This window comes from Protopterus annectens, chromosome 1.part0 (assembly GCF_019279795.1).
Source record: "Protopterus annectens isolate FY-2018-M chromosome 1.part0, PAN1.0, whole genome shotgun sequence".
NCBI lineage: Eukaryota > Metazoa > Chordata > Ceratodontiformes > Protopteridae > Protopterus > Protopterus annectens.
This window is the reverse complement of record NC_056725.1, coordinates 766,781,253-766,806,099: the sequence shown is the minus strand read 5'-3', so window position 1 is coordinate 766,806,099 and position 24,847 is coordinate 766,781,253. Positions and strand designations below refer to the sequence as shown.

Here is a 24,847-nt window from a genome sequence, read left to right as displayed (position 1 = left end):
AATAGCCCTAACAGAACTAAATAGCTGTTAGCAGTAATGAAAGCACACATATTACACTGGGACAGTGGCTAGCATTACTGTGTCATAACACTTGTTTGCCTGGCTCATTTCCCAATGGAGGTTTATTCTTTGCTGTTTCTGCATGTCTTCTCTGTGTCTGTGTTTTTTTTGCTGGAGTCGCTAGTTTCCTTCCATATTCGGAAGACATGCTAACAGATGGATAGATAAGCCTTTAAACAGCCTCTTGATGTGTGCGTGTGTGTGTGTGTGTGTGTGTGTGTGTGTGTGTGTGTGTGTGTGTGTGTGTGTGTGTGTGTGTGTGTGTCTGTGTCTCTGAGATGATCAGGAGGCATGGGAGACAAAAGTAACCCAGGAGAAAGAAAGTAATTTGCTGTACTAAGTCAAAGCTATTTATCCAGTCTGTCCAGTAAGTATCTGAAGAAAAAATTTTAAATTAAATATTTCCTTTCAGAGTATTCTGTATATCAGTACCTTATACAGGAACAGGAGAAGAATGTAACTATCCAAATGAAAATATGCATGCTTATGGGAAAATAACTCCACTCAAGAGTGTGTAAATGAGCCATGCAGCAAGTAGCTATGCAATGAAACTGTGCAGGCACAGAGCAAACTTGTGGGAACAGAAAATGTGAACACGGATCAAGATATCTGAACATAGTACTTATCAGCTAGGCTGCACATTACCATGCCCCTGGCTGGGAAGACACTGCTATGGTGTCCATATATGTGGACAGCTGATAGATACATAAAAAAGAAAAGAAGACAAGAGGTATTCATGAAAGTAGGAAAAGGGGAAGAAGAAGCAAAAGGTCACACATAAGGACAGCATTTGGGAGAGTGCATAATTGTGAGGAAGGAGAGAAACCTTTATTTTTTTATCTTGGGAAAAGAGCCAATGTTTTATATTAAGAGAAAGGGCAAGATAGAAATCAGTGGGTAGGGTAGTGTGTGAGTGCAGACTGGCAAACAAAGAACAGCATAGACAAGCATACATTCATAGGCAGTTATTAGGCATATTGCCAGGAAACCAGTGAGGAGCCTAGCTCAAATTCTCAGTTGCACAGAGCATGATTAAATGCTTTATTAGTAGACAAATGGAGTCTGAGGGAATCAAACCTGGATTACGGAAAGCAGGTTGAAAATTTCTCATAACATTAATTGTCTGCTCTAACTGCCAGACTATCAGATAAAAAGATGAAGAGACATTGGAGGGGCAGAAACAGATAAAGAACAGTTAAATGCTGATGTAAAAGGTTGCAAAATGCACAGGCTGGGTACAGGGAAGGGTAGGAGCACCTAGTTTGTCACCCTCATCCCAGCAGTGAAGGACATTGCAGACATCTATCCCCACATAATGAATCAGGGTGGCCAGTGGTTTGCCCCCTCCCCCCCACTGGTGGCCTGATGGTAGGAGCCAGATGGTCAAGAGAATCTGTTCTTTGCTTGTAGAAGTTCTCTTTGCAGCCCAAATATCTATTCATTGCTCACTCCACCACCAGCTCCAGTTGTAGTTGGGCCACCTCAGCCAATGCACTACCTGCCACTGAGAAACCAGAAACCCTGCCAACAAGGTACTCCCAGACTCACCACTTTCATGAACCTGGTCCACAGCTTTGGCAGGCCCATGATGTGGACAAGGTGCCATGGAGGAAATACATCATCCAGATCTGCCATGGGGAGACAAAATAAGAAGGAATGTATAAGTGAATGTATCCTGTCAAAGAATGAAGACCATAAGTGACATATCAACCGTTGTATGGGTAAATCACTGTGGCTAACAGAAAGCCTGTCCTACCTTCTGTATTAAGTGAAACAGTTTGCATCATATTCTGCTCATGCTGAAAGAAAAGGACACATTTTGTAGCCAAGATGACTGTAAGCTGAAATGCTAAAACAATATATATTATCCTATAAGTGTTTCCCATTTGCTCTGCCGTTGTGTCAAGCAGCAGGCAAATGTGTAACCTCTGTGCATACATTAAGACATGTAAAATGAGTATGGCAGAGGTGTACAAGGGGAACTACAGTGCAGTGTGCATTACTGTGACACAGTGCAGCATGATCCCACCACACAACAGGGCTTCACAGGAAACCAAACAAAATGTAGCGGCATATCAGATGCAGTACCACCATCACCACCTCCTACTGACATGGAACATCTGTACAGTAGCATGCCAAATTACTGAGAGGAGCTTAACTGTTACTTGCAAGAAAAAAAACAGTTACTCGCCAATAACAACAACAATCGCAAACCTTGAACAGGAGAGTAGAGAAAAGAAGATATAAAAATATAAAATGATGGGTAAAAATGCTTAACTATAGCATTTGGAGCATTCATGTCTAACGACCGCTTCCTGTACATAGAGGTCATCAGGGTTCCTGCACTGTAGGTTATTAAACCAATATCTACACTGTTCTACTGTCCTTGTGATGCCCGTTGCTAAGGATGACATCTCTGATGGGTCATAAAAGGCATCAACTTTCGTAAATGCAGTATTATAGGAGCTCAGATGCTATGAAACAGATAATGCATTATTTTACTTTCATTCCTGCATGATGCAGGCACTCTCCACCAGACACCAACAGAAGCTGCCATTCTTTCAAACTTCTGAAAATGGTATCACTTTCATGATTAACAAGATGATAGCGTGTGAATCATGTCTTCAGTGTGATTTCTGTAGAGCAGCTACTCATGAAGTCGTACAACACTTGTATTCGTACAGGTATCCAGCATGATCTCTCTGCCATGAGCTGCTAGACATGAGCATAGATAGCATCTGCCCTTTTATGCCACTGGTGAAATACAGCAAAAAAATAGCCACTCACAGACACATGGATGCCTCCTTTCCTAGTTTGTCTAAATGCTGCACAAGAAAGTGTAAACTCAGATAGCCTTGTAGGCATGCTGCAGTGTTCTAGGCTAAGTTGTGCAAATTTGGGAAGCTGTTTTGCATAGCTGAGCAAAATTATTGGGAAGAATAACAACACAGTTTGGCTGTTTGAGCAGTCTGAAGAGGATCACAGTACTCATGAATTTTCTAGTAGTTTCTGTTTTTCTTTCCTTTTTTCTATTGGAATTCCCATTAAAAAAACTACAAATAAGAATATCTGTGCCAGCTTGCATGCGTCTCATGTTTGTTTAATATACTGACAACAAGGTAGCCCACAGTATCAGAACAACCTGTCCCTGCACATGCCCGTTGCTGTTATAGTTTAAGGCCTGTCTAGTATATGAGTTGGCCTATGGTGATGAGTGCAGCAGTTAGGTAACCATTTGCAATTTTGGGACCCATTAGACTGAGTCCCAAAACACACACAGAATGAATATTCAAAAAAAACCAGACAAGTATGCTAAGTCTGAGATAGCTTTTTCTCAGAATTTTCCCTTTTTTCTGAGTTATGGTGAACTTGGTGTTGCTATATATAAGTTTGGGGGTGTAGGGGGACTTGCCCTTGGGGGGGGGGGAAGAAGTTTAAATGAAAAGAGCAATGTTCAGGATTCACTCTTCTCCTGAATTTTCAGCCTGTTTTTTTTTTTCAGTACCAGCACTTGGTATTTGGAGTTCTAACATTCCAATAGGAAGTCCAGCAGTTCTACATCTACATATATTTTCTCCCTATAATACAACAGCAGATCCGTAGCAGTGGCACTTTTCAAGGTGACTGCAGTTCTTGACAGCAGGATATCTGTCTACCTCATTGCATACCAGCTAGCACATCCACTTGGTGTCTGAATTCCATTTTTTATCCCTGCAGTTGTCATATGGCATAGCCCCATAGCTTTACCTTTGACTATTTCATGGTAAAATTAAATTTCCCATTTGTCTGTAGTTGTATGTCTGCTAGTCCAAACAGCATAGAGTTTATAGCTACTGTGTGACAAGTATTCATAAGTACATACGTGTCCAGAAGAAGAGGTGAACAGCAGACCCTGAGCAGTTTCAGTCCTGCTGAAAAAAATGTCTAGCTACAAACACAAAAGAAGATTGGGGGTTGGTATACTGGTTAAGGTGTTTACCTCACAGACACAATATACGGCGTATTATTCTCACCTTTGAAAGCTAAATTAGCTAGGCTTAAAATGGCCCACAATGGCAGCTAGCCTAGTACTTACCTATAAACTTATGAACAATGACAGTATATGCACATGTGCAGGGGGTGCTGACAAGTCATTACACCATCAAATGTGGTAGATGTGATCCATGGCATATCTGTTGTGGGAGCACACATAGCCACACATTACAACAGTGTCATAAGCAAGCTTCTGGCCTGCTACACAGTGCCAAGGTAAAGGCAAATGCCATGGCAGCTGAGATGTTGTCCATGAGAGAAGGACAAACCGGGAACAACAGGCTGACAGAGCCAAAGAAGATTTGTGTATCCATGCAGGGATATATGGGTTTAGGGATTATCCATATGAGAACATCAGGTTGGATTCAGCCCCCACATGTCGCAATGGGTGATGTGCCTTGTTAGTACCACTTATACCAGAGTTTTGTACAGTTACACTGCAAATACGCACAGTAGGCTGACCCCAGTAACTGAGAGTTATGCATTGTTTTTGGTACATCAAGTATCCAGCCATTTCAGGATGGTAGCAGAGGGAAATTAGGGTTGTGTGGTATGTCCTGGATGGACACACTTCGCATGTATGTTACAGAGGCATAGTTGTGGCATAAGTGCCCATACTCATTATGGTGTGTGTGTGTGTGTGTGTGTGTGTGTGTGTGTGTGTGTGTGTGTGTGTGTGTGTGTGTGTGCGTGCGTATGTGTTTTGATAACATATATATATATATATATATATATATATGTAAATATACCCCACATTAGGGGACGCCACCTTTCTTCCCGGCCCTGTACCTGGCTGCTGTGCTCCCTGCCTCGGCGCTTAACCTGCAACTTGTGTTCCTGTTTTTGCCCTTACACCAAACATCTGAATTTTACCCGGCTGGACGCTACAGAAATTAATCTCAAACTAAAGAATTAGCTACTGGCTCCCTGAAAGACTTTTCCCTTGTTATAAGGCAGTGAAAACTTGTGTTCCTGTTTTTGCCCTTACACCAAACATCTGAATTTTACCCTGCTGGACGCTACAGAAATTAATCTCAAACTAAAGAATTAGCTACTGGCTCCCTGAGAGACTTTTCCCTTGTTATAAGGCAGCAAAAGTATGTATGGTTATAACTAGGAGTAATATGCAACTAAACAAACATATTAGCTTCTGCTAGGTTAGTCAAGCTTCCCAGTCAGGTGAGCCAGCAGCCAACCCCCCCCCCTACGTATCTCTTTAAATAACCCCTACTTCCAATTTATATCCTCTCTATTACTATCTGGTCCATCCCAATTCTCACTTAGCCTGCTAACTCCTGTAGGAGACCTATCTCTTGCAATTAAGTGTCTGGCCACAAGGTGGCGGCTCATTATAAGCTTCTGTATACTAATTTCTTACCCTTTGTCAATCGTACCTCTAGTACTCTGTCCCCAGCTTTTCTACTGACTTCTTCACCATCTCTCCTTGTCCTAAGGTATCCTTAATCACCTCCATACCTCTAATAGCCTGAATCTCTTCTTACCAGCCTCTAGACTTTCTTCCACACTCTCCCACTCCAACTCCCAGACTTACCAGACTTACCTGCTGAATTTCTCTAACTTCACTGATTGTCTTCCTTGACAGACTATTCTTTTTGTCTCTGCTATCCTGCTGTCCTATCTCCCTTTATCTCTCTATACCATTGTCATCTCTCTATCTCACTACTGCACGTACATTTCTATAACCTCTCCTCATCTATGACTATCCTGCAAACTTCGTTTACTGTTTCCTACTTAGTCTATGTCCTCTAACATTGAGCTCCTCCCTCCTACCTTTTCCTTCTTTCCTCCTACCTGGCCTACATCCGCTTATCTCGCGGCTTCTGCCCCATACCTGCTTTATGGTCTTTTCCCCTCCCCCTCAACCCCTACGTCCCTTCTTACCTTATAAATATACTCCACATTAGGGGATGCCATCTTTCTTCCCGGCCCTGTACCTGGCTGCTGTGCTCCCTGTCTCGGCGCTTAACCTGCAGTAAGTGAACCAAAGCTCTGTTATTGCTCATTTGTTAATGTTCTTTTCTAATGCTTACATGTTTTTATACATCTAATCAGTTGCTGCGCTGATATTTGATTGTGCTCACAGCTCTCGCTGTAAACGCAAACAGCGTTGAGCACGTGTGTCTGTACCCTGAGGTTCGTTTGCTCTTTGCGAAAACTGTATGCTTTATCCTTTTAAAGTGATTTTCTGTACTGCGTTGTATGCTCAATGAGAAACATGAATGTTTGATCCTTGTAATCTGTTTGATGTGCTGCGGCTTGTTACGGGCTATGCTCACTCATTAAATGCTTTACCTAACTAAAGATGAGCATGTGTGACTGACACCATACATCTTCTGTTGATAGCTATTGCCCGACTACTGTGCACAACTAGCCCGTTGCGTGGTCTAAGAAAGTTGGTTATTGCCCTACTACTGAGCACAGCTAGCCCTTCACGTAGTCCAAAACGTAACATCAGTTAGGTCCTCTAAACCTTTACCTATCTCTTTCATACGTTAGACTTTACTGTATATATTTTTAGCCCGTTAGTGCCTTATAAGGACGTATTAATACACATAGTTAATCTAGTTTCACTACTGCTTAAGTTTTCCTTTGTTTGATGATACAATCCTTAAACAGTGTACAAATACTTATATGACCCATTTTCGTGAAATGTGTAGTTAACCAAGTACGCACGCCTAATTACCCATTATTCTCTCATACAGCGTACATTGGTGCTCGTGGTAATGTTTAGAGGCTCCTGTAGTGTATACAATCTGTTATCTTAGAGGAGTGATTTCCAAACATCTTTTATTACCTCCCCACTAATCCCTAGCATCTATCCTTTCCTACTGTATCTCTGTAGTATCACCTTCCAGCCATACTTAGTTGTAAACAGCGAATTCCTGTGTGCGGCATTGATTTACTCAACTTAACACTGCCCTAAAGCACACTGCGCTGTATTGGCTGAGCCTAAAAGCGACATGCACCAGGGACTATAATAGGCGGTTCTACTACCGTTGATCATAACAGTGTTACTACCCCTTATACATCCAGAGCGGACTTAACCTTTTACCTTGTATAGACTTTGAAACTAAACCTGTATTTATCATGGGTTCTTGCAGTGTTTAGCTAATCCCATTGAGTGTTGAGCACATAGACACAGCTGAACCGATTTTATTGCTGAAAACAAAACTCGGTTCCACCCATTCTCTAACTGCTGTTGTTCACCAAAACAATAAATATAACGCTCAGTACCAGGTTATACCTTTACCTAAGCGTCTGTTTCCTTCTAGTTCCTATATTGAATTATCAATAAAACAACAATAATATGTATTCAAATAACTGATATATGAAAATATTGCCGTCATCTAACTACAGGCAATTTGTTAGGCATAACCTTAACAGTGTCCCTAGCCTAATTCCCCATAGTTTTACCTACTTTCCCTTGTCTACTTATTTATAGTATCCTGGGCTAGATACCTCTAATGCATTATATCCTGTACCTAAAATAGTAGTTTGTTAGTGTATTACTTAAGCAAAGCTACTCCTTTTGCTAGCTAACTGACTGTATTACAAGAAGGTATTAGAAACATAGAAGTTCAAATACACTATGTAATTTTCTTGCATGTTTTGTCAATGAATTATCTTGTTTAAATGCAGACTGAACTCTTTTTTAGCCTAGTTATCTGTATGTGTTTGAGTATTTTTGAGCATTTCTGAAGTTTGCTACTCTGTATTTATTTTTACTGAAACATCTCATGCTACCTTACCTAAGAAATATATCTACCTGCTTTCTAGTTGTATTTATTGTTTGCCTTACTACTTTCCTTTCTTTCCCTATATTACCAGACTTGTGTTCCTGTTTTTGCCCTTACACCAGACATCTGAATTTTACCCTGCTGGACGCTACAGAAATTAATCTCAAACTAAAGAATTAGCTACTGGCTCCCTGAGAGACTTTTCCCTTGTTATAAGGCAGCAAAAGTATGTATGGTTATAACTAAGAGTAATATGCAACTAAACAAACATATTAGCTTCTGCTAGGTTAGTCAAGCTTCCCAGTCAGGTTAGCCAGCAGCCAACCCCCTCCCCCCCCACGTATCTCTTTAAATAACCCCTACTTCCAACTTATATCCTCTCTATTACTATCTGGTCCATTCCAATTCTCACTTAGCCTGCTAACTCCTATAGGAGACCTATCTCTTGCAATTAAGTGTCTAGCCACTAGGTGGTGGCTCATTATAAGTTTCTGTATACTAATTTCTTACCCTTTTTCAATCGTACCTCTAGTACTCTGTCCCCAGCTTTTCTACTGATTTCGTCACCATCTCTCCTTGTCCTAAGGTATCCTTAATCACCTCCATACATCTAATAGCCTGAATCTCTTCTTACCAGCCTCTAGACTTTCTTCCACACTCCCCCACTCCAACTCCCAGACTTACCAGACTTACCTGCTGAATTTCTCTAACTTCACTGATTGTCTTCCTTGACAGACTACTCTTTTGTCTCTACCCGCTCCGTTCGCCCTTCGGGCTCACTCCGCTCCCCTACCCTGCCCCCAAATCGCACCCGCCCCCTGTACTCCTACATTTATTCCCCTAAAGGACACTCCCCTTTATACTTTCTCCTATCATATAAGACACATCATTAACACTCCCAACCCCCTTTTATCGGAACACACCCACTGATACCTATCCCTCATCCCTCCTTGCTCTAACACCCAACCTACCACTATATCTCTTAAGTGCTTTACATACCTTATCATCCCTTAACATGTCCATCTTAATCATTCCCCATAAATTACATTCATTAATCTGGATCTTTCTCCTACCTCCTCTATCCACCATCTATCTCTTTACCTCCTATGAATATTCCCTCCATTATAACCTTCCCTTCCCATCCAAACACACCTCTTCCCCAGCATTGCCTTTCTCCCAAAACTTCCTAAACCTCATTCACAACCCCACCTACCTACTAGCCAAATATCATAGAATAGCACACATTAAGTTCACTAACCAAAAAACTAGAACATTCTCTAACCTCTATTGTAAGCCACAACAGCCAAGACCTTTAATACTCCCCCACTCACTATTAGATGGGGACATTCATCCCAACCCAGGCCCCAACTATCCTCTTACCACTGCAAACAACAACCAAGACACAACTATGACCCTATCACCTACCAAACCTGCCAACTCACTTTCTTTAGCACATCTCAATATACGCAGTATTTGCAACAAAATTGCTTAAGTTCACACCCTCCTACAGGCTCACCTATTTGATATCCTATGTCTATCAGAAACATGGCTAAAACCAACCATTAAAGACAATGAAATTACCCCACCTGGTTACAATATCATTAGGCTTGACCGTTCTTCCAAAAAGGGTGGAGGGGTAGCAATCCTCTACAAAGCAGGGCTTCAAGTCAGCACTTTAAATCTTAACATTCATTTGGACACTACTGCAGAGATTATTTTCTCCAAACTCCAGGTCAACACATGTAAAGCTATAAATATCATCTGTGTTTATCTTCCCCCAGGAAATAACACTAAAACACTCAAACATATCTTTAACTGGCTTTCTATCAATCTCCCACAAGAAACCATAGTCCTTGGGGACTTTAATATAGATTGGAATTCCTGTACAAATATCAACCCCACCATCTATGTCAACCTATATGGCTTCTCACAACTTATAAACTGCCCTACCAGAACCAATAGACTCACTAACAAAGATAGTACCTTGGACTGGATACTTGCTAATACTCCTCAGCAATCATATGTAACAGGAACCCTTCCAGATGACCTAAGTGACCATTCACTTACATATATTATCAGACATAAAACCAACATAAAATTCCCTAATACTATCAGAACAATATGCTCAAAAAAGCAATTTAACCCAGAACTTTTCCAAACAGAACTGAAACAATGTAATTGGACACCATTAAAAACTCTCCCTATAAATGAAGCAGTGAAATACTTTAATTCCACATTCTTAGCTACCCTTGACAGCCACGCACCAACATGCTCTATTAGAATCAAAGCTAAACCAGCCCCTTGGCTCACTAACAATACTAAACAAAAAATCCTACTTTGAAATAAATCCTGGGCAAAATGGCGAACAACAAAAAATCTGACAGACCGCCAAACCTTTAGAGAGCATAGAAACAGTACAAAAAAAGCCATCCTGCTAGACAAAAAGAATTATTATCTCCAATTTCAACAAACCTCTCTCAAGGAACCTAGTAAATTTTGGAGTAGTATTAACAGTCTTCTTTACCCAGGCAAATCGATCACACCCAACCCGCAAGGCTCAAACCCTGAGAACCCCACACAAACTGCAAATGCCTTTAACTCTTTCTTCACAGATACCATCCAAACTCTAGCTAGCCACCTCTCTCCTGATACATCTAACCTTCCCACTTCCTCTACAAATCCACCCCCTCTATTTCACCTACAACCAGTGTCTACTTCCTACATTTCCTCCCTTCTCCAAAAGTTAAAACCTATTACCCCCTCCGCTGACAAACTCCCAGCAGAATTCTTGCATAAAGGAGCTAAAGCCATTGCCTATCCCATTTCCATTCTTATAAATAGATCCATTAGCGAAGAAATTGTCCCTTCTATCTGGAAAATTTCACATATCATCCCATTACATAAAGGGGGGAACTCCAATGACTTTTCTAACTTTCGACCCATAGCTTTACTATCCCCTATTGAAAAAATTATGGAAAAATGCATCCATAAACAACTACTTAACCACCTTCTCCAGTACAACCTACTTGCTAACTGTCAACATGGCTTCAGACCTTTCCACAGTACCACTACTGCCCTGCTATCATTCATTAACTGCATCAACTACAACCGTAACAAAAATTCTCTTTCATCCGCAGTCTTCATTGACTTATCCAAAGCTTTTGACATGGTTAATCACCAACTACTCCTTCATACACTAAATTCCCTTTTTCTTGATCATATATCTATGAACTGGTTTACATCTTACCTTGAAAACCGACAGCAGGCTGTACTCTGGCAAAATAAACTATCTAATCACCTGTCGATCTCCCTCGGTGTACCACAGGGCTCCATATTGGGCCCACTCCTATTTTCCATCTTCATTAATGACCTGAAAACAACTATTCTATACTCCACCTGCATTCAATATGCAGATGACTCTACCATAATCTGCACAGCCACTTCCCAAGCTGAACTTCAGACTCTTAAGCAAAAAGCATTTAACACTGTAGAAAAATGGTTCTCTCACCACTGCCTCCTTCTCAACCCCCAAAAAACTAAACTCTTACTCTTCACACCAACCCGAAATTCCATCCCTTTACATTTTAATCTCACTTCTTACAATGGTATTCTCATCTCCCCTGACCCTACCACTAAGCTGTTAGGAATAACAATAGACAACAATCTATTTATTTATTTTATTTATTTGCAGTTGGTTTACCAGGATAGTCCATTGGGCCAAAAAGAACCCGTTTTCAATGGAGTCCTGGGGAGAAAAGCTCCAGACAATGTAGGTTACAGTAGGTATTAGGCATATTTAAACATTGTTAAAGTCACAGTAGGCAAAAATCAAATGCTAAGCAAAACAGTTACAAAAAACTCATTTGCAGAACAATGTGCCGTATTCATGGGCACGATTGTGAACTGATTTTTCATTTGTTTGGCTATCCGCCTTTTTCGCATGCTTAGTACCTGCATGGTTCTTGAATGAAGTACCATCTTGTGAATCCGGCGGTTTGTTTGTTTTGATTTAGACGTGTCTTCCACGCAATGCCTTGCCATATTTTTTCTGAAACAGCTGCATTTTGACTTGTTTTGGCTGCTACAACTGTGCATACTAAAAGCTAAGAAAGTGTTCTCATCGCAGCTTGGTGCTTTACCCATTGCTCAAGGAACATTTTAAAAAAATTATTTTTCATATACTGTCGTTGCATTCTGTTGGCGTTTAAATGACAAGCAATTTCTGTGTTAGATTTTTAACACAGAAATAAACGTATTCGGTTATTTAACATTAGAAATAACATTTCTTTTATTAGAAACGCCTTTGAAATTCCGGTTATTGCAGACTCCTAGTTGAGTTGCACTGTTTATTTATTCATTTATTATTGATTCTTCATTATGCATTAGAGATGTGTACTCCTTACTACCTTTTCTGTTAAGGAATGGATATTATATTTGTATATACTTAGTTGCAAGCATTACTTCATTTTATTTTATTTTTAATCACAAGATTCTGTATGAGTTTTGTTTTACCCTATGAAAAGTTGTTTGCTAAAATGTATTTTAAGGGAAACAAACAGTATTTACACTTGATTAGGTTCATGAATCTTCACTAAGACATTCTTGGTTACTTTTATCAAGTTCATGTTTCTTTTTTGAAAACTTTTTTATGTTTAACACTCTGTCTACACTAAGTGGACATTTATTTATGCTTTTAATGTAATACAACTTTAAATGTGAAGGTATGTCAGTGGGTTCAATTAAGGCAGCTGTTTGTAATTTTGTAACACACACCCCCTTTTTTGGGTTTTAAATTGTGTTTGATGATTTTTTCCTTTGTCTGAAGAAGTCTTCCTACTAAGGGAGACGAAAAGAGCTTTACTTTTAAATTTCCTAATAAACCTTTGGAGTTTTACACCTGCTGGTTCGGAACCTTTTGGTTTGTTTTTTGACAGTTTGTTTTTCTTCAGTTTTGGAATTGTTAAATAAATAAATAGTCTGACTGTACCAGTATCCTTGGGGGTGGCCTACTTGTCTGCTCACCACCATATTACATTACATTTAACATGCTAGGAACATCTTACAAGCTGTGGCTGGCTCATACTTGAGTGGCCCTGAAACATGTGACACCCGTGCCCTGGCCCAGCAATCAAGGAGCCTCAATCCTCACCACTAACACCAGAGAGGGTGTCTCATATATCAGGAAAGGATAACAAATACACACAGTAAAGTGCAATTTCCCTTAAGAGCACACAGAGATCACAGTCAGTCTGGGGCTGGTCAGTCCCTTGCTCTCCAGGTCCTCAGTAAGACTCCTCACTGGCACAGCTATAGGATCCAGATGTCAGCCAGCTGGGCAAGCTAAAATCTCCAGCACCCTCTCTGTCCAACCAGAGCTATGTGTCCCTGCCCAAGTAGCTGACATACACACACTTTGAGATAAGAGTTTAAACAACCACACAGACACTTCTGGGGTAGGCTGGCACAGGTTCTCCAGCTGTGCCCCTTTTACCCAGACTATACGGTAGTAATTACTGCCACCACCCAGCTAATATTTGTCAGCTACTCAAAGGCCCTTAAAAGGGTGTCCAGTTATTACTGTGCAATATTATTATCCAATTGGTAGTATAACTAAACAGTTAAGGCTTATTAGAGTGACTTGGTACAGGATCCTTATATACACGCAGTGTACTGTTAGAGCTTAACTTATCTCTATATAAACCAGCCACAGTTGAAAGGTTTTAAAATATTTAATAATAAATAATAAAAACACAAGATAATACTACTTACTACACAGTGCTAGTCAAGAGTTCAGAGATCACAGAGAAACTTAGAATAATTCAGTAGTACAGTTCTGACATCACAGAAAAACACTTAGTCTAATCTTTCTAGTTCCTATCTATTTCTAAAAGAAAACACAAGTCTAAGATAACTTACATATGAGCAAGACAGTGCTGTGATTTGGATAGTCAAGACAAAAATGCTTAATGCCTTCTGATTCTCTCTGTTTAAATTGAAATTGCAGTTCTGATAAACATTACATCATTCTGTCACTTTCCTGGTGTTCCCAGGCCAACAGAAATTGCATTTACATTCTTTTACACCTAGACAGAAACCAGAGCAATAAAGGACATTTATGCATGCAAATTCTGGTCATTAACTTTAGCCTTAAAACAATAGGCAGGAAGCCTTCATCTAGCCCAGACGGAACACGAATTGTAAACATCAAAGACAGTCATGAAATAATTTGAACTTCAAAGGACAGACAAGAAATGCTAAACTTAGCTTTCTTTACAGCAGAGGGCAATGTGGCTACATTGTTTTAAGTTCAACATTTCGCAGCATATTCTTTCATTTAAGAAAACAAGCCTGTATTTCAACATTTATATTTACAAATGATAGCATTATCTGCACAATTGTATCTGGCTAGGCTGGCAGCCTTCACACATGTCAAGGTAATCAAAGCTGCCTTTGTGCTGGCTGAAAACATACTCCATTATGTAACATGGTTGTGCACCTAAAATGTTATACTGCTGTTCAGCCATACTCCGTGTGCTCTGGATAAATGTCATAAGCCAGGGATCCTGCAGGAACCTTGTGTCACCTGCATACACACACACACGCGCACGTGTGTGTGTGTGTGTGTGTGTGTGTGTGTGTGTGTGTGTGTGTGTGTGTGTGTGTGTGTGTGTGTATATGTACATATATATATATATATATATATATATCAATAATAACCAAACACACTTTAACAAAAGCGCTTTTATCGTAAAAGTGCTTTCATTAAAGTGTGTTAAAAAATAAATAAATAAAACACTACATTAACATTTTAACAGGGGGGCTTCGCCCCCCTGCACCCCGCATGTGGGGGGCTGTGCCCCCCCACACCCCCTGCTTTAATATTCTTCCTCCGAGACCGCACTACAGTGGGGAAAAGGGAAATTTCCCTTAACCACACCGTAGTGCAGCCTCGGCAACAGGCATACTTAAAAGTACTTCTTCGGTGAAAAGCACTTTCATGTAAGCATGCCCGTCCGTTTGGGTTTCGGTCGTTCGTCAGGAACCCATATATATATATATATATATATATATATATATATATATATATATATATATATATATATATATCCACTGTAAAACTAACTGTATACTTTAGCATTATCCACAGTGCCTACACTTACCAACCAACAAGTCTTGTATAATTTCATTATTCTGGAAGTGGTGATACAACAGCGATATGTGCCAGAAATGTCTCTTAAACTGATTTACATCCAAACTCTTAACTACAATATCAGCATATTCTCCTTTCCCTGTTTCCTTCCCTTACCTCAATTTCTTTGAAATTCTAAGCAATAATCACTCAGTCTATTATCTGATAAACCCAATAATACACCACTGCAAATGCTAAATGTTCAGCATCTACTAATGCAAAAGTATCTTCCACACTATAACAGTTGCTTCTTTTTTCATATGAATGTAATCTAACTAGCAAATGTATGTCTAACTGTTAACATATATTATTTAATGTCTGTTGATGTACATTACTGTCTGTTTAAAAATGTTTGTAATATCTTGAAGCCTTTCTCCCTACACCTCTGCTGAAAAGGATTTTTTGATTAAATCTAGACAGATTCTAGCAAACTAAAGCAAAATTAAAATAAAAACATATGCAAATCATGCAAACTGCATGACATGCTGAAATGTTGGGTATGACCCTATATGCACGTCACACACTACCTGGCCGTTTACAAAGCGCTAACCTTTCTTGTTGCATAAACATCTGTGACTGAGGGCTATGATGGGGCATGTACTTGTACTTGTCTGCAGCCCCTGGCACCTAGTACTTCAGGGACACAAGCAGTGTCACAGGAGCTAGGATGCCTACTCTTTACATGAAATTGTTGTAGGTTCACTGTTGTGCAGGTCTCAAAAGTGGAGTTTTGTTTTATATTCTCTTGAAGTACATAGACTGACTTTCAGATTGTACATGCTACTTTTTTGTTAGGAATTAAAAACAATTTATTTACATATTTTTAAATATTGTTTGCACTGAGGTGCTTACTGAGTGGTGCTGGTCTTCTTTGTAGCATGTTATGATCCGGCTTTGCTCAGGTAGTTTTCACCTTTCTAAAAGTGTGATAACTACATCAGCAGCACAGCTTTACAAGCTTTTTGATATGAGAGGAGCAGCATTAAAGCACTGTAATTTTGTTTTGACTTTTGTATACCACAAGGACTTTTCATACATTATGAATACATAACAGAATAATACTAAACTCTGAAAGCTTGAAATGTGAGCATGTTTCTGGACCTATACATCCATCATGTTGCATTTGTTCAGTCTTTAAAATTCTTCTGCTGAAACACCATTGATTGTGAAAATTCTGGTGGGAAATTCTTGATATAATACGGTGTTATTGTGTGTCTTCGTGGACAACATGTTCCAAAGGAAATTTCCTCATTCAGCTATAAGTTTAGAAGAACATCAGGAAATACCTTTCCCAACAGTTGCTAAACAGATTTTCTACAGTATTGCTACACCAGACATGAAAACTGGTTTTATGTTCTTGATTTGGGAGGGTGGCCTAATGGTTAAGGTGTTTGCCTTATAAACGCAAGGTACAGAGTTTAAATCTCATAGGGGATAATTGGCTAGGCTTAAAATGGCTCCCAAGGACAGCTAACCTAGTACTAATCTATTTACTTAAGTGTTACTGTCTTGCTATGTTTAATGCAAATTATGATTTCATGACATAATCAGTGCACTAATTATTTTCTTTCTTTCTTTAAAAAATTGCAAGTTTTCACACAATGTGAAAAATCTTTTAAAAATACCAAAGAAAGAGGTAGAAAAATATGTGAACATTCATACACGAATAATAAACATTTGCTGTGATGTCTTGAAAGAGCCCATCTTTCAGTAATGAGCTGTTGTCATACCTAAATAAAAAAGATTTTAAAATGTGTTCATGGCCTAATAGCCACTGTGATAAAAATGCAGTCTTCAGCTACCAGGCTTGGTTCACTATAAAGCTGCACATTTTCAAAGACATTTACAACTAACACACACTCTTGGACAACATTTGGTAATGGCGTGCTATAAATAGGCACAAAGTAAAGTTAGCTTCTTATATGTATGGCTTTTACAGTGCTAAGGGAATGCAGCTGTTAAAAACATAATGTATTAACTTCCTCCATCCATAATGAAGTACCTTCTGAAGTGGATCATTGCTAGAAACACCCTCCTCAAGTGATATTTTCTGTATAAATAGAATTATCGCTTGTCTGACTGCTACCCAATTCAAATACTACTTTTCAAACAATACAATTCTGTCTGTAAATAGCTATAATTTTACTCTACATTTTTCTCTGAATTCTGCCTAAATGTATTATTTAGACAATGTAAAAATGGGTTTACAACAAGTACCAAGTCCTGGGTACTAGGAAAACCACTCTCTTAGCCAGAGACTCGGGCATGTTGGTTATAGCATAGGCTTCTGCTTGTACTCACATTTGACTACATGTTTGGGTGAGGTGTGGCAAATGTATACAGACTGGAGCTGTCACACCTTGCCCAAAGACATAGCCAGGTTTGAGCAAGTGTGGCAGCTGTGGGGAGGAAGTGGGAGGAGTGGGATAGTGAGTTAATGTTTCAGAGAGTGATCAGGAGGAGGATTTAGATTTAGGATATCATTGCATCCTCAACTGTAACACTGTGTGTTTGGTACTGCAGTGCTGTACTTTGCAACATGGAATCCAGCTTGTGCAATGCTGTTTCCAACTTTGCAAATGGTATATAATCAAGGGATGTTCTTATTAACGGACTGAAAAATAGTCGAGGTGCGACAGAGCAGAATCACACAACATGTCTTGTGTGATGCTGATCAATTGCAGAAGATGGATTCATGAACTGAATGGGACTTTGTATGCATTCATTGTTACACAAAGCCCTGTGCAGTGGCCCGTCTTGAGTCCGAATATGATCTATGAACTGTGCATGAATTCAAAAGGGAATGAATGATATATGGCAGCTAATATGCTATATACAGCAGGTTAATTTGCACTGGCAAATTAAGCATGGATTCATGGTGACTGTACGAATTCTGTTTCTGAATGACAATACTGCAAAGTCATTATACTGAAAACCATTGTCAGTAAACTGAAAACAAAGTATTTTATATTTTTTCCAGGAGGCAAGTTCTTCTGCATTCCCCATGTTGTAGGAACCCCTCAACCACCCCCTGAGCTATATATCTATCTATATATCTATATATATATATATATATATATATATATATATGTGTGTGTGTGTATATATATATATATATATATATATATATATATATATATATATATATATATATATATATATATATATATATACTAACTCTGTGATCGCACAACAGATTTCATGGCTGACTGAAAGCTGATTTCAGTGTAATAGCTTTGCACTATCAGCACTACCTTCAGAGAGTTGTCAGACAGTTTTCATGTACCCTTAACTAACAGGCAGGACACTCTGTATATTGATTAGGTCCATAGCAGGCTCAGCTGTTCCCCAGGTCAGTGTTTTTACATGTGTATAGGTGCTGCTGGTACAAAAATACTGAATGAGAATTTAATGACAACTGAGGCGTATTGTATAAATTAAAGCATTCTGTATGTTTTCTGTACAGGTCCATGCTCATATTATCAGCTGCCTAAAGAAAGAGATGCCATCAATGTTTGGAAAAGATCACAAGAAAAAACAGCTAATTTCTAAACTTCCTGTCATCTTTGCAAAGATACAACTGGAGCATCATATTTCCCCAGGAGACTTTCCCGATAGTGAAAAGATGCAGGTAAGCTATTATAAGATGTTTATTTGTTTCTACTTGATTTTTTCTGAGGTAGTACTTCCTCTTTTTCAGTTTATCGGTCTGACCTAATGCCAATGATTTTATAGTTTTACACATTGTAAATTTATATTTTTCTTGGGATGTGTCTCAAGAGTGACTTCCTTAAAACATGGGCTCTTTTTTAAGTGTGCATCTGTAAACGTTGGTGCTTTAGTGGCACTATTTAACAACTGTTTAACTGAAGAGCAGTAATTACTTCTATGTATATCAAATAAACAAATGTTCCAGAATGTTCAAGTATTTGCCCCATATTTTCGGTCTGTTCCTCATAAAATTTGAAGTTTTCTGGCAACCCACTGAGGACTGAAGTCACTAAACAATGACATACATTTGAGTTACATATTTCATATCCTTCAGAAAATGCATGTTAACACAAAACCTGTTATTCTTACAACTTTCTAAGTTTGTACCATTTTTGGCTTTGTCCACCTTTCTTGTGCTAAGAGGTTGAGAAGTATGGATCCTGGCAGTAGCAGTTTGTCTGTCTTCCTTTCCCAAATGTAAAAGTACAAATATAAAATATGTTTTACAAATATAAAAGACCACCAGCTGAGGTCATCTCATGATTCAGTATACAGCAGCCCCTCCCACCATCAAAGCCAACATGATAGAAGTGCTGTTATCTAGTACTATTTTTTTTTTCTTGTCCCACCACCCTGGTTGAAGCTATCTTCACTCAAGTCCTTTACTGAACCATGGACGACAATAATGGGAATAAGTATAGGCATCGTATCATCAGGCTAACTCAGAATAACGATTACCGTATAAACTGACACGCTGTCTTAACCATCTCAAATTAGATTAATTATTTGCATGTGGGTCACAGTGACTACAACTTGTGATGCATTATTTACCAAACAGATGCTCATATTAGTAAAAGCATATCACCAAATATGAGTTACAAATTATGTCATATGGCAGGACGTTCAGACTGTTCCACAGGGAACAATGTGAGCTGTATAGACAGCACAGTCTAATCATTAAGATGGTGAATCTGTGCAGTGGAGGATTACATGTACCACAGAGGTTGTGGGTGCATGGAATGCTGATGTGTGAGGGATGGTGTGGCTGTGTGCAGCATATGCAGTCATCCAGACAAAGAGCTGGTGAGTGTGTGTATAGGGGTATTCGTGGATGGACACCATGTGCAAGGCATGGCCTGATAACTGGAGAGTCCCTATATGAACATTAGTTATGTCCTTGCATTTATGTGAAAATGCTTTTGTCATGTAAATCATGTTATAAGCCTTGGGCACTGGCCATAATGGATGTGATAGTTGCAGCTGACTGGATGTTCAGCATAGTACATAGTAGCCATGTCACGTGCATGATGCAAACAGTGCCACAGGACATACTACCATTGGTAAGGTTCTAGGTCAGCATGACTAGCATGAGATGGTGTGCTGTAGAACATTTACATGGGAGTGGAACACCACTGTGCTATTCTACTGTCACTGGGACCTGTGATAATATCACTTATGTAATTTGCTTTTGCCCAGCTGACCTGCACCTGCACATCTGCAAAACAAACAGGACCAGAATTCCACATCCTAAAGATTTAAACCTTGCCTGTGATATAAACAGGACCTGCTGGAGAGACAAATATTTATTCCAGAGACTACCCTTTCTCTAGAACAGGCTCCCCATCTGTGTGAAGCAGAGTTCGTGCCAAATCCAATTCAAGTGTAACTTAGACAATTGGATGGGGAACAGGAAATTCATTCCTGGTGTGTCACAGACAATTGGATGGGGAACAGGAAATTCATTCTTGGTTTGTCACCTCTGTCTCTGCTGGACACAGGTAGCCTGTAAATGGTTCATCTCCCAAGCCCCTGCTTGTAAATGTTTCATCTCCTAAGCCCCTGCTTACACTTATCAAGTTTACTAGAACTTGTCAGAGATTTGGGATGCATGGCTAGGATTAAATAGGCCCTTGTGGTCGTTAACCTAGTAAACACCTAGTAAGTAGCCTAGTAAGTAGAGTGTAGATTACAGTGTTAACCACATATCACTTGCCTGTCTATCCAACACATGCTGTATTGATCCGCAGCAATATGTGTTAATGTTTATTTCTGGTTCCTGGTTTGGGAGCAGTAAGTATGTAAATTCAGGGTAGCCTGTTGTTTTTGCCTGGGGGTACTGTCCAGCAGCACCCATATGCTGTGCTCTGGTGGTAACAGTGGCAGTGCAGTGGTACACTGCAAACTGGAGTGCTAGGCAGATCTCTGAACATTGCAGTGGGTGGAGTATGCAGTACACTGGTACATGGTCCATGTGTAATACTGCAGGGATCAATTTTTTCTTCCCCAAGACAGGGAAATATATTAGAATTACCTCACCTTAAAGTATCCACTATCCTATATAAGGCAGTGTATCCTGGCCTTTGCAAATCCAATCCTCTTTGCCTATAAATATGCAGTCAGATCATCTGCTGTTGTTTATGGAGATCTCTGATGACCATCATCCCAGTTTATCGCCACTGAAATCTAACAGAATAGCTTGTCTGAGTACAGAGCTGTATGGGCATTGTACTTTGTATCTTTGGTGCTTCTGTCACTGCCCTCTGGACCAGAACTGCTGCCATTAGTACAACTGCCATATGCAGCTTCACATCTGCATTGCAGACAGCATACAGCTATCACCTCTGCACAATGGTCAGCATCACTTGTGGGATCCTCCACCACATGTGTAGTGTACCACAGTGCCTGTTGGTAACAGTGCTCAATGCTGCTTCTTCACATCTCCAGGGTTTGGGATTTTATTCTGAATTCTAGTCACCATCTATGTGGAATTTGTATGTTTTCTTTGTGTCCATTTATGTGTATCCAGGCTCTCTTGTTACCTCCTTCTAAAGACATACTGTTTAACTCAATGCTCTAATCTCAGATAATAGATATATTGTATATGGCCATTGGCCATTCCCTTATGGCACAGATAATGACTAAAGAAAGGTCTGCAAGGATTCATTATAAATCAGAGCCTTTTCTTTACTAGCCATGTTTACTGGATTTTTAGGGTAAGCACATACTGAATGCACCATGGAAGGTCCATTGTGCTGCTGTATTAATAAGATATTCAGTATAAAGTCTGCTTTTTCTGGGTGGAAATTTTCCATCCAGTGAGTATGAAATTGCAATTTGTCACCCACAGTTCTACTTGAAGATGCAGTAAGTTATGAAGCAGTAATATATAGTAACAGGAAGTGCTTTCTGTTTTAAAGCATTAAAATTTGTCATAAAATAGTCATGAAACGGTAACAACAAAGCATCCAGTTAAGTTATGATGGCAGTCATATTCCATATTCAGTAAATGTATTAAAGAGGAAATATAAAGGCTGTTTCCATTTAACTAATTAGGGCTTTCAGTAGATTGACTGTAATGATCTAACAGTTGACCACATATTGATTTACTGACTGGAACTCATGCTCAGTGATACAAGTGGCCTAGGTAGGAACACAGCTGACCTGTAAGTAATAGCAGTGTATATTGTGGCAGACATATATGAGATGTGTAACAATGAGACGTAGGGATTGTTCATGGAAATCTGATGGTATAACATTTTAGGCAGGCTAACACTGACAGGATATTGTAATATGTTTTAGAAAGTACAATATCAGGAAGTTCTGGAAAAGAGAAAATAGGAAAAGGCAAAATAAGGGAAGTAGAGGGGCAAACGGAGAATATAACTGAGGATAAGAATCTTGCTGTCAGTTTTATGATGGGGCAGTTGCTTAGGACAATAAGAGAACATTTGAATGCTGTTACCTTGTGTAAGCCACCTAATCTGACTGTTAAGGAGTACAGATTTGCTGAAGGTAAGATTAAAGGATGGCTATGTAAGAAGTGGGTGTGCTGAACACAGACTTCACTCTGAGTAGAACAGACTGGAATATTGTATCAACTAGAGTGAGTAGAGAAGACTGCATGTACAGGATATTCAACACAGAGATGGATTTAAAGCAAGGTAGTAGTTGGAATCAGAAAGGAGAATTTTCAGTCCAGTTCTTTGCATAAGTAATGTAGTGAGGAATATGTTATGGTTCGACTGGCAAACAACAATCTTGCAGTGTGTTGCATTTTATACTTGCAATAAAAGTAGATGCAGACATAAACACACAGATCAGAGTGGTCAGTTACAGAGTGGGCAACTGTGAAAAGAGTTAATAGGCGAGGATTTTAGATATGGGAGGAAAGGGTAACACTTGGATTCAGGGGTTGTAGTAAGGGAAGCCATTTGGGTGTTGAAAAAAGGTCTAAATAGGTTTGAGGAGATTGGAGAATGAAAAAATAGAATACTTCACTGTCTGGGTGACAATATTTATTAAAAAATAGGAAATGAAATAAAGAAATAGGTAGGTAAACTAGTTTAACCATTATGTAGAGCCAGGAAAAAAAATTGCAGCAAAATGTGACAGGAATGCATGTGCTAAAATGGAGTATAAAGTAACTGAGAAGAAAAAAAAAACTATCTTTAGGTATGTAATATAGTCAATAAATGTAGGCATGGAAACAAGTAAACTCTAAAGCGGACAGGCAAGAATATTCAGTGCCTACCTGTCATCTGAATATACCAAAAAAGGAGATTACATTTCCAGTCTGAAAGATACCTATTGAGTGATATAGATTAAGAGACGTGGGGAGTATGGCTGGGAAAGTGAGGAAAGTGAGAGGGATGCTAAGGGGAGATACAGCACAGGGGTCAGAGGCTCAGCCAATGCCCGCAGCAACAGAGCAATTCAGCAGGTACCTTCCAGCAGGAGCAGCTGTTTGGGATTTCAAGAGTGGTACAAATAGTATCCTATTTAACTATAAAACAATTAATCTGGTTTCACTGGTGGGAAGATGCTGGCACTGGTCCTGAAGTCAAGGATTTAATGGTTCTTGCAGAAAAGGCTGTTTTATGAACTGCATCTTAGATTCAGAAATAACAGATTTGTGCACACCGTGCCATTTTATCTATGAGAAGATCCTCTGTAGTGAGTAAGTGTTGAGATTTGAACTTCTTATAGTGCCAAGTTGGCATATTTTCAAAAATGTTCTATATCCTGCTCTCACAGATGAGCACATATCTGGCCTATAAATATTGTACCCTCACACATCAGCCTAGAAGGGCATACCTTGCCCCATGCCACCCAGTTTAACTACCATGTGCTGAGTTAGCAAAACATGAAAGATGACAAAATCACAGTTAATGTAACATTTTATGATTATCCTACTTACAGGAAAGGCCACCCATCAATATTACTTGGGAGTGGCTGCGCAGGTACATAGGGACAACTGGACAGTGATAATCACACACTGCAGAAGGCCGTCTAGCAGATCAACTGATATGTCGAGCACATATCTGTTCTATCTGACTTTAAAGGCCCACTGCGCTGACTAACTGTTGCAAGGAATCCCAAGCAATAAACTTACTGGGAGGCCATAGACAGAAAAATGCCAAAATGTAAGCACTCAGAAGGCTGTGACCTCAGGTATAAAAGGATACCTGAATCTTAGAATCACAGTCCAAACTAAATGGTGAAGGTGTGAAGTGATGATCAAGTGGTCATGGCAAAAACTGCAGTAAAAAATATTCTTGAAGCAAACCTGGAATAAAGCCGCACCTCTAGGAAAGTGGCTTTTGAAAGCAGCATTTTCTAGCAGTCTGATTGCTACCTGATAGCACAACAAAAAGTAATACAGTTAGCAATCTAGGTAGACAGAGTTTACAGTACCTTCAAGGTCTTATTTGCCTGGAGTAAAAGAAACAAACAACTAGTCCATCATCCTGAACTCATGCACTACTTTCAGAAAATAAAAATCTAAAGGTGCACATCCACAGTAATGAAGACCTGTGTCTACTTCCTGAATTTCACATCCTAAAATAAAACAGAGGTATGAATGGAATTATTTAATGATAGTTCTGAAAACACATTCGGATGAAAATGTGGCTTAGTTTTAGTAGACATTTCATTCTTGTTATAGATCAAATATGGTTCTCTACAGATAAGGCCTGCAATTCTCTTAGCAAAAGAGAAGACCACAAAGAAAGCATCTTGCAAGAGACAGACTTGGGATTTCCCAGATATAAGGCCATCAGGTCAGAGATTCTATAAGCAGAGGTGAGGAATGCCAAGA

The 24,847-nt window shown here is 39.4% G+C and overlaps 1 protein-coding gene across 1 annotated transcript in view; it reads left to right on the top strand.

Moving 5' to 3' along the window:
- Positions 1-24,847, top strand: part of EHD2 (EH domain containing 2) — a 756,157-nt gene that overhangs the window by 661,544 nt on the left and 69,766 nt on the right. The window contains 1 exon segment of the mRNA XM_044062805.1: positions 18,506-18,670. Coding sequence (XP_043918740.1) covers positions 18,506-18,670 — 165 coding nt within the window.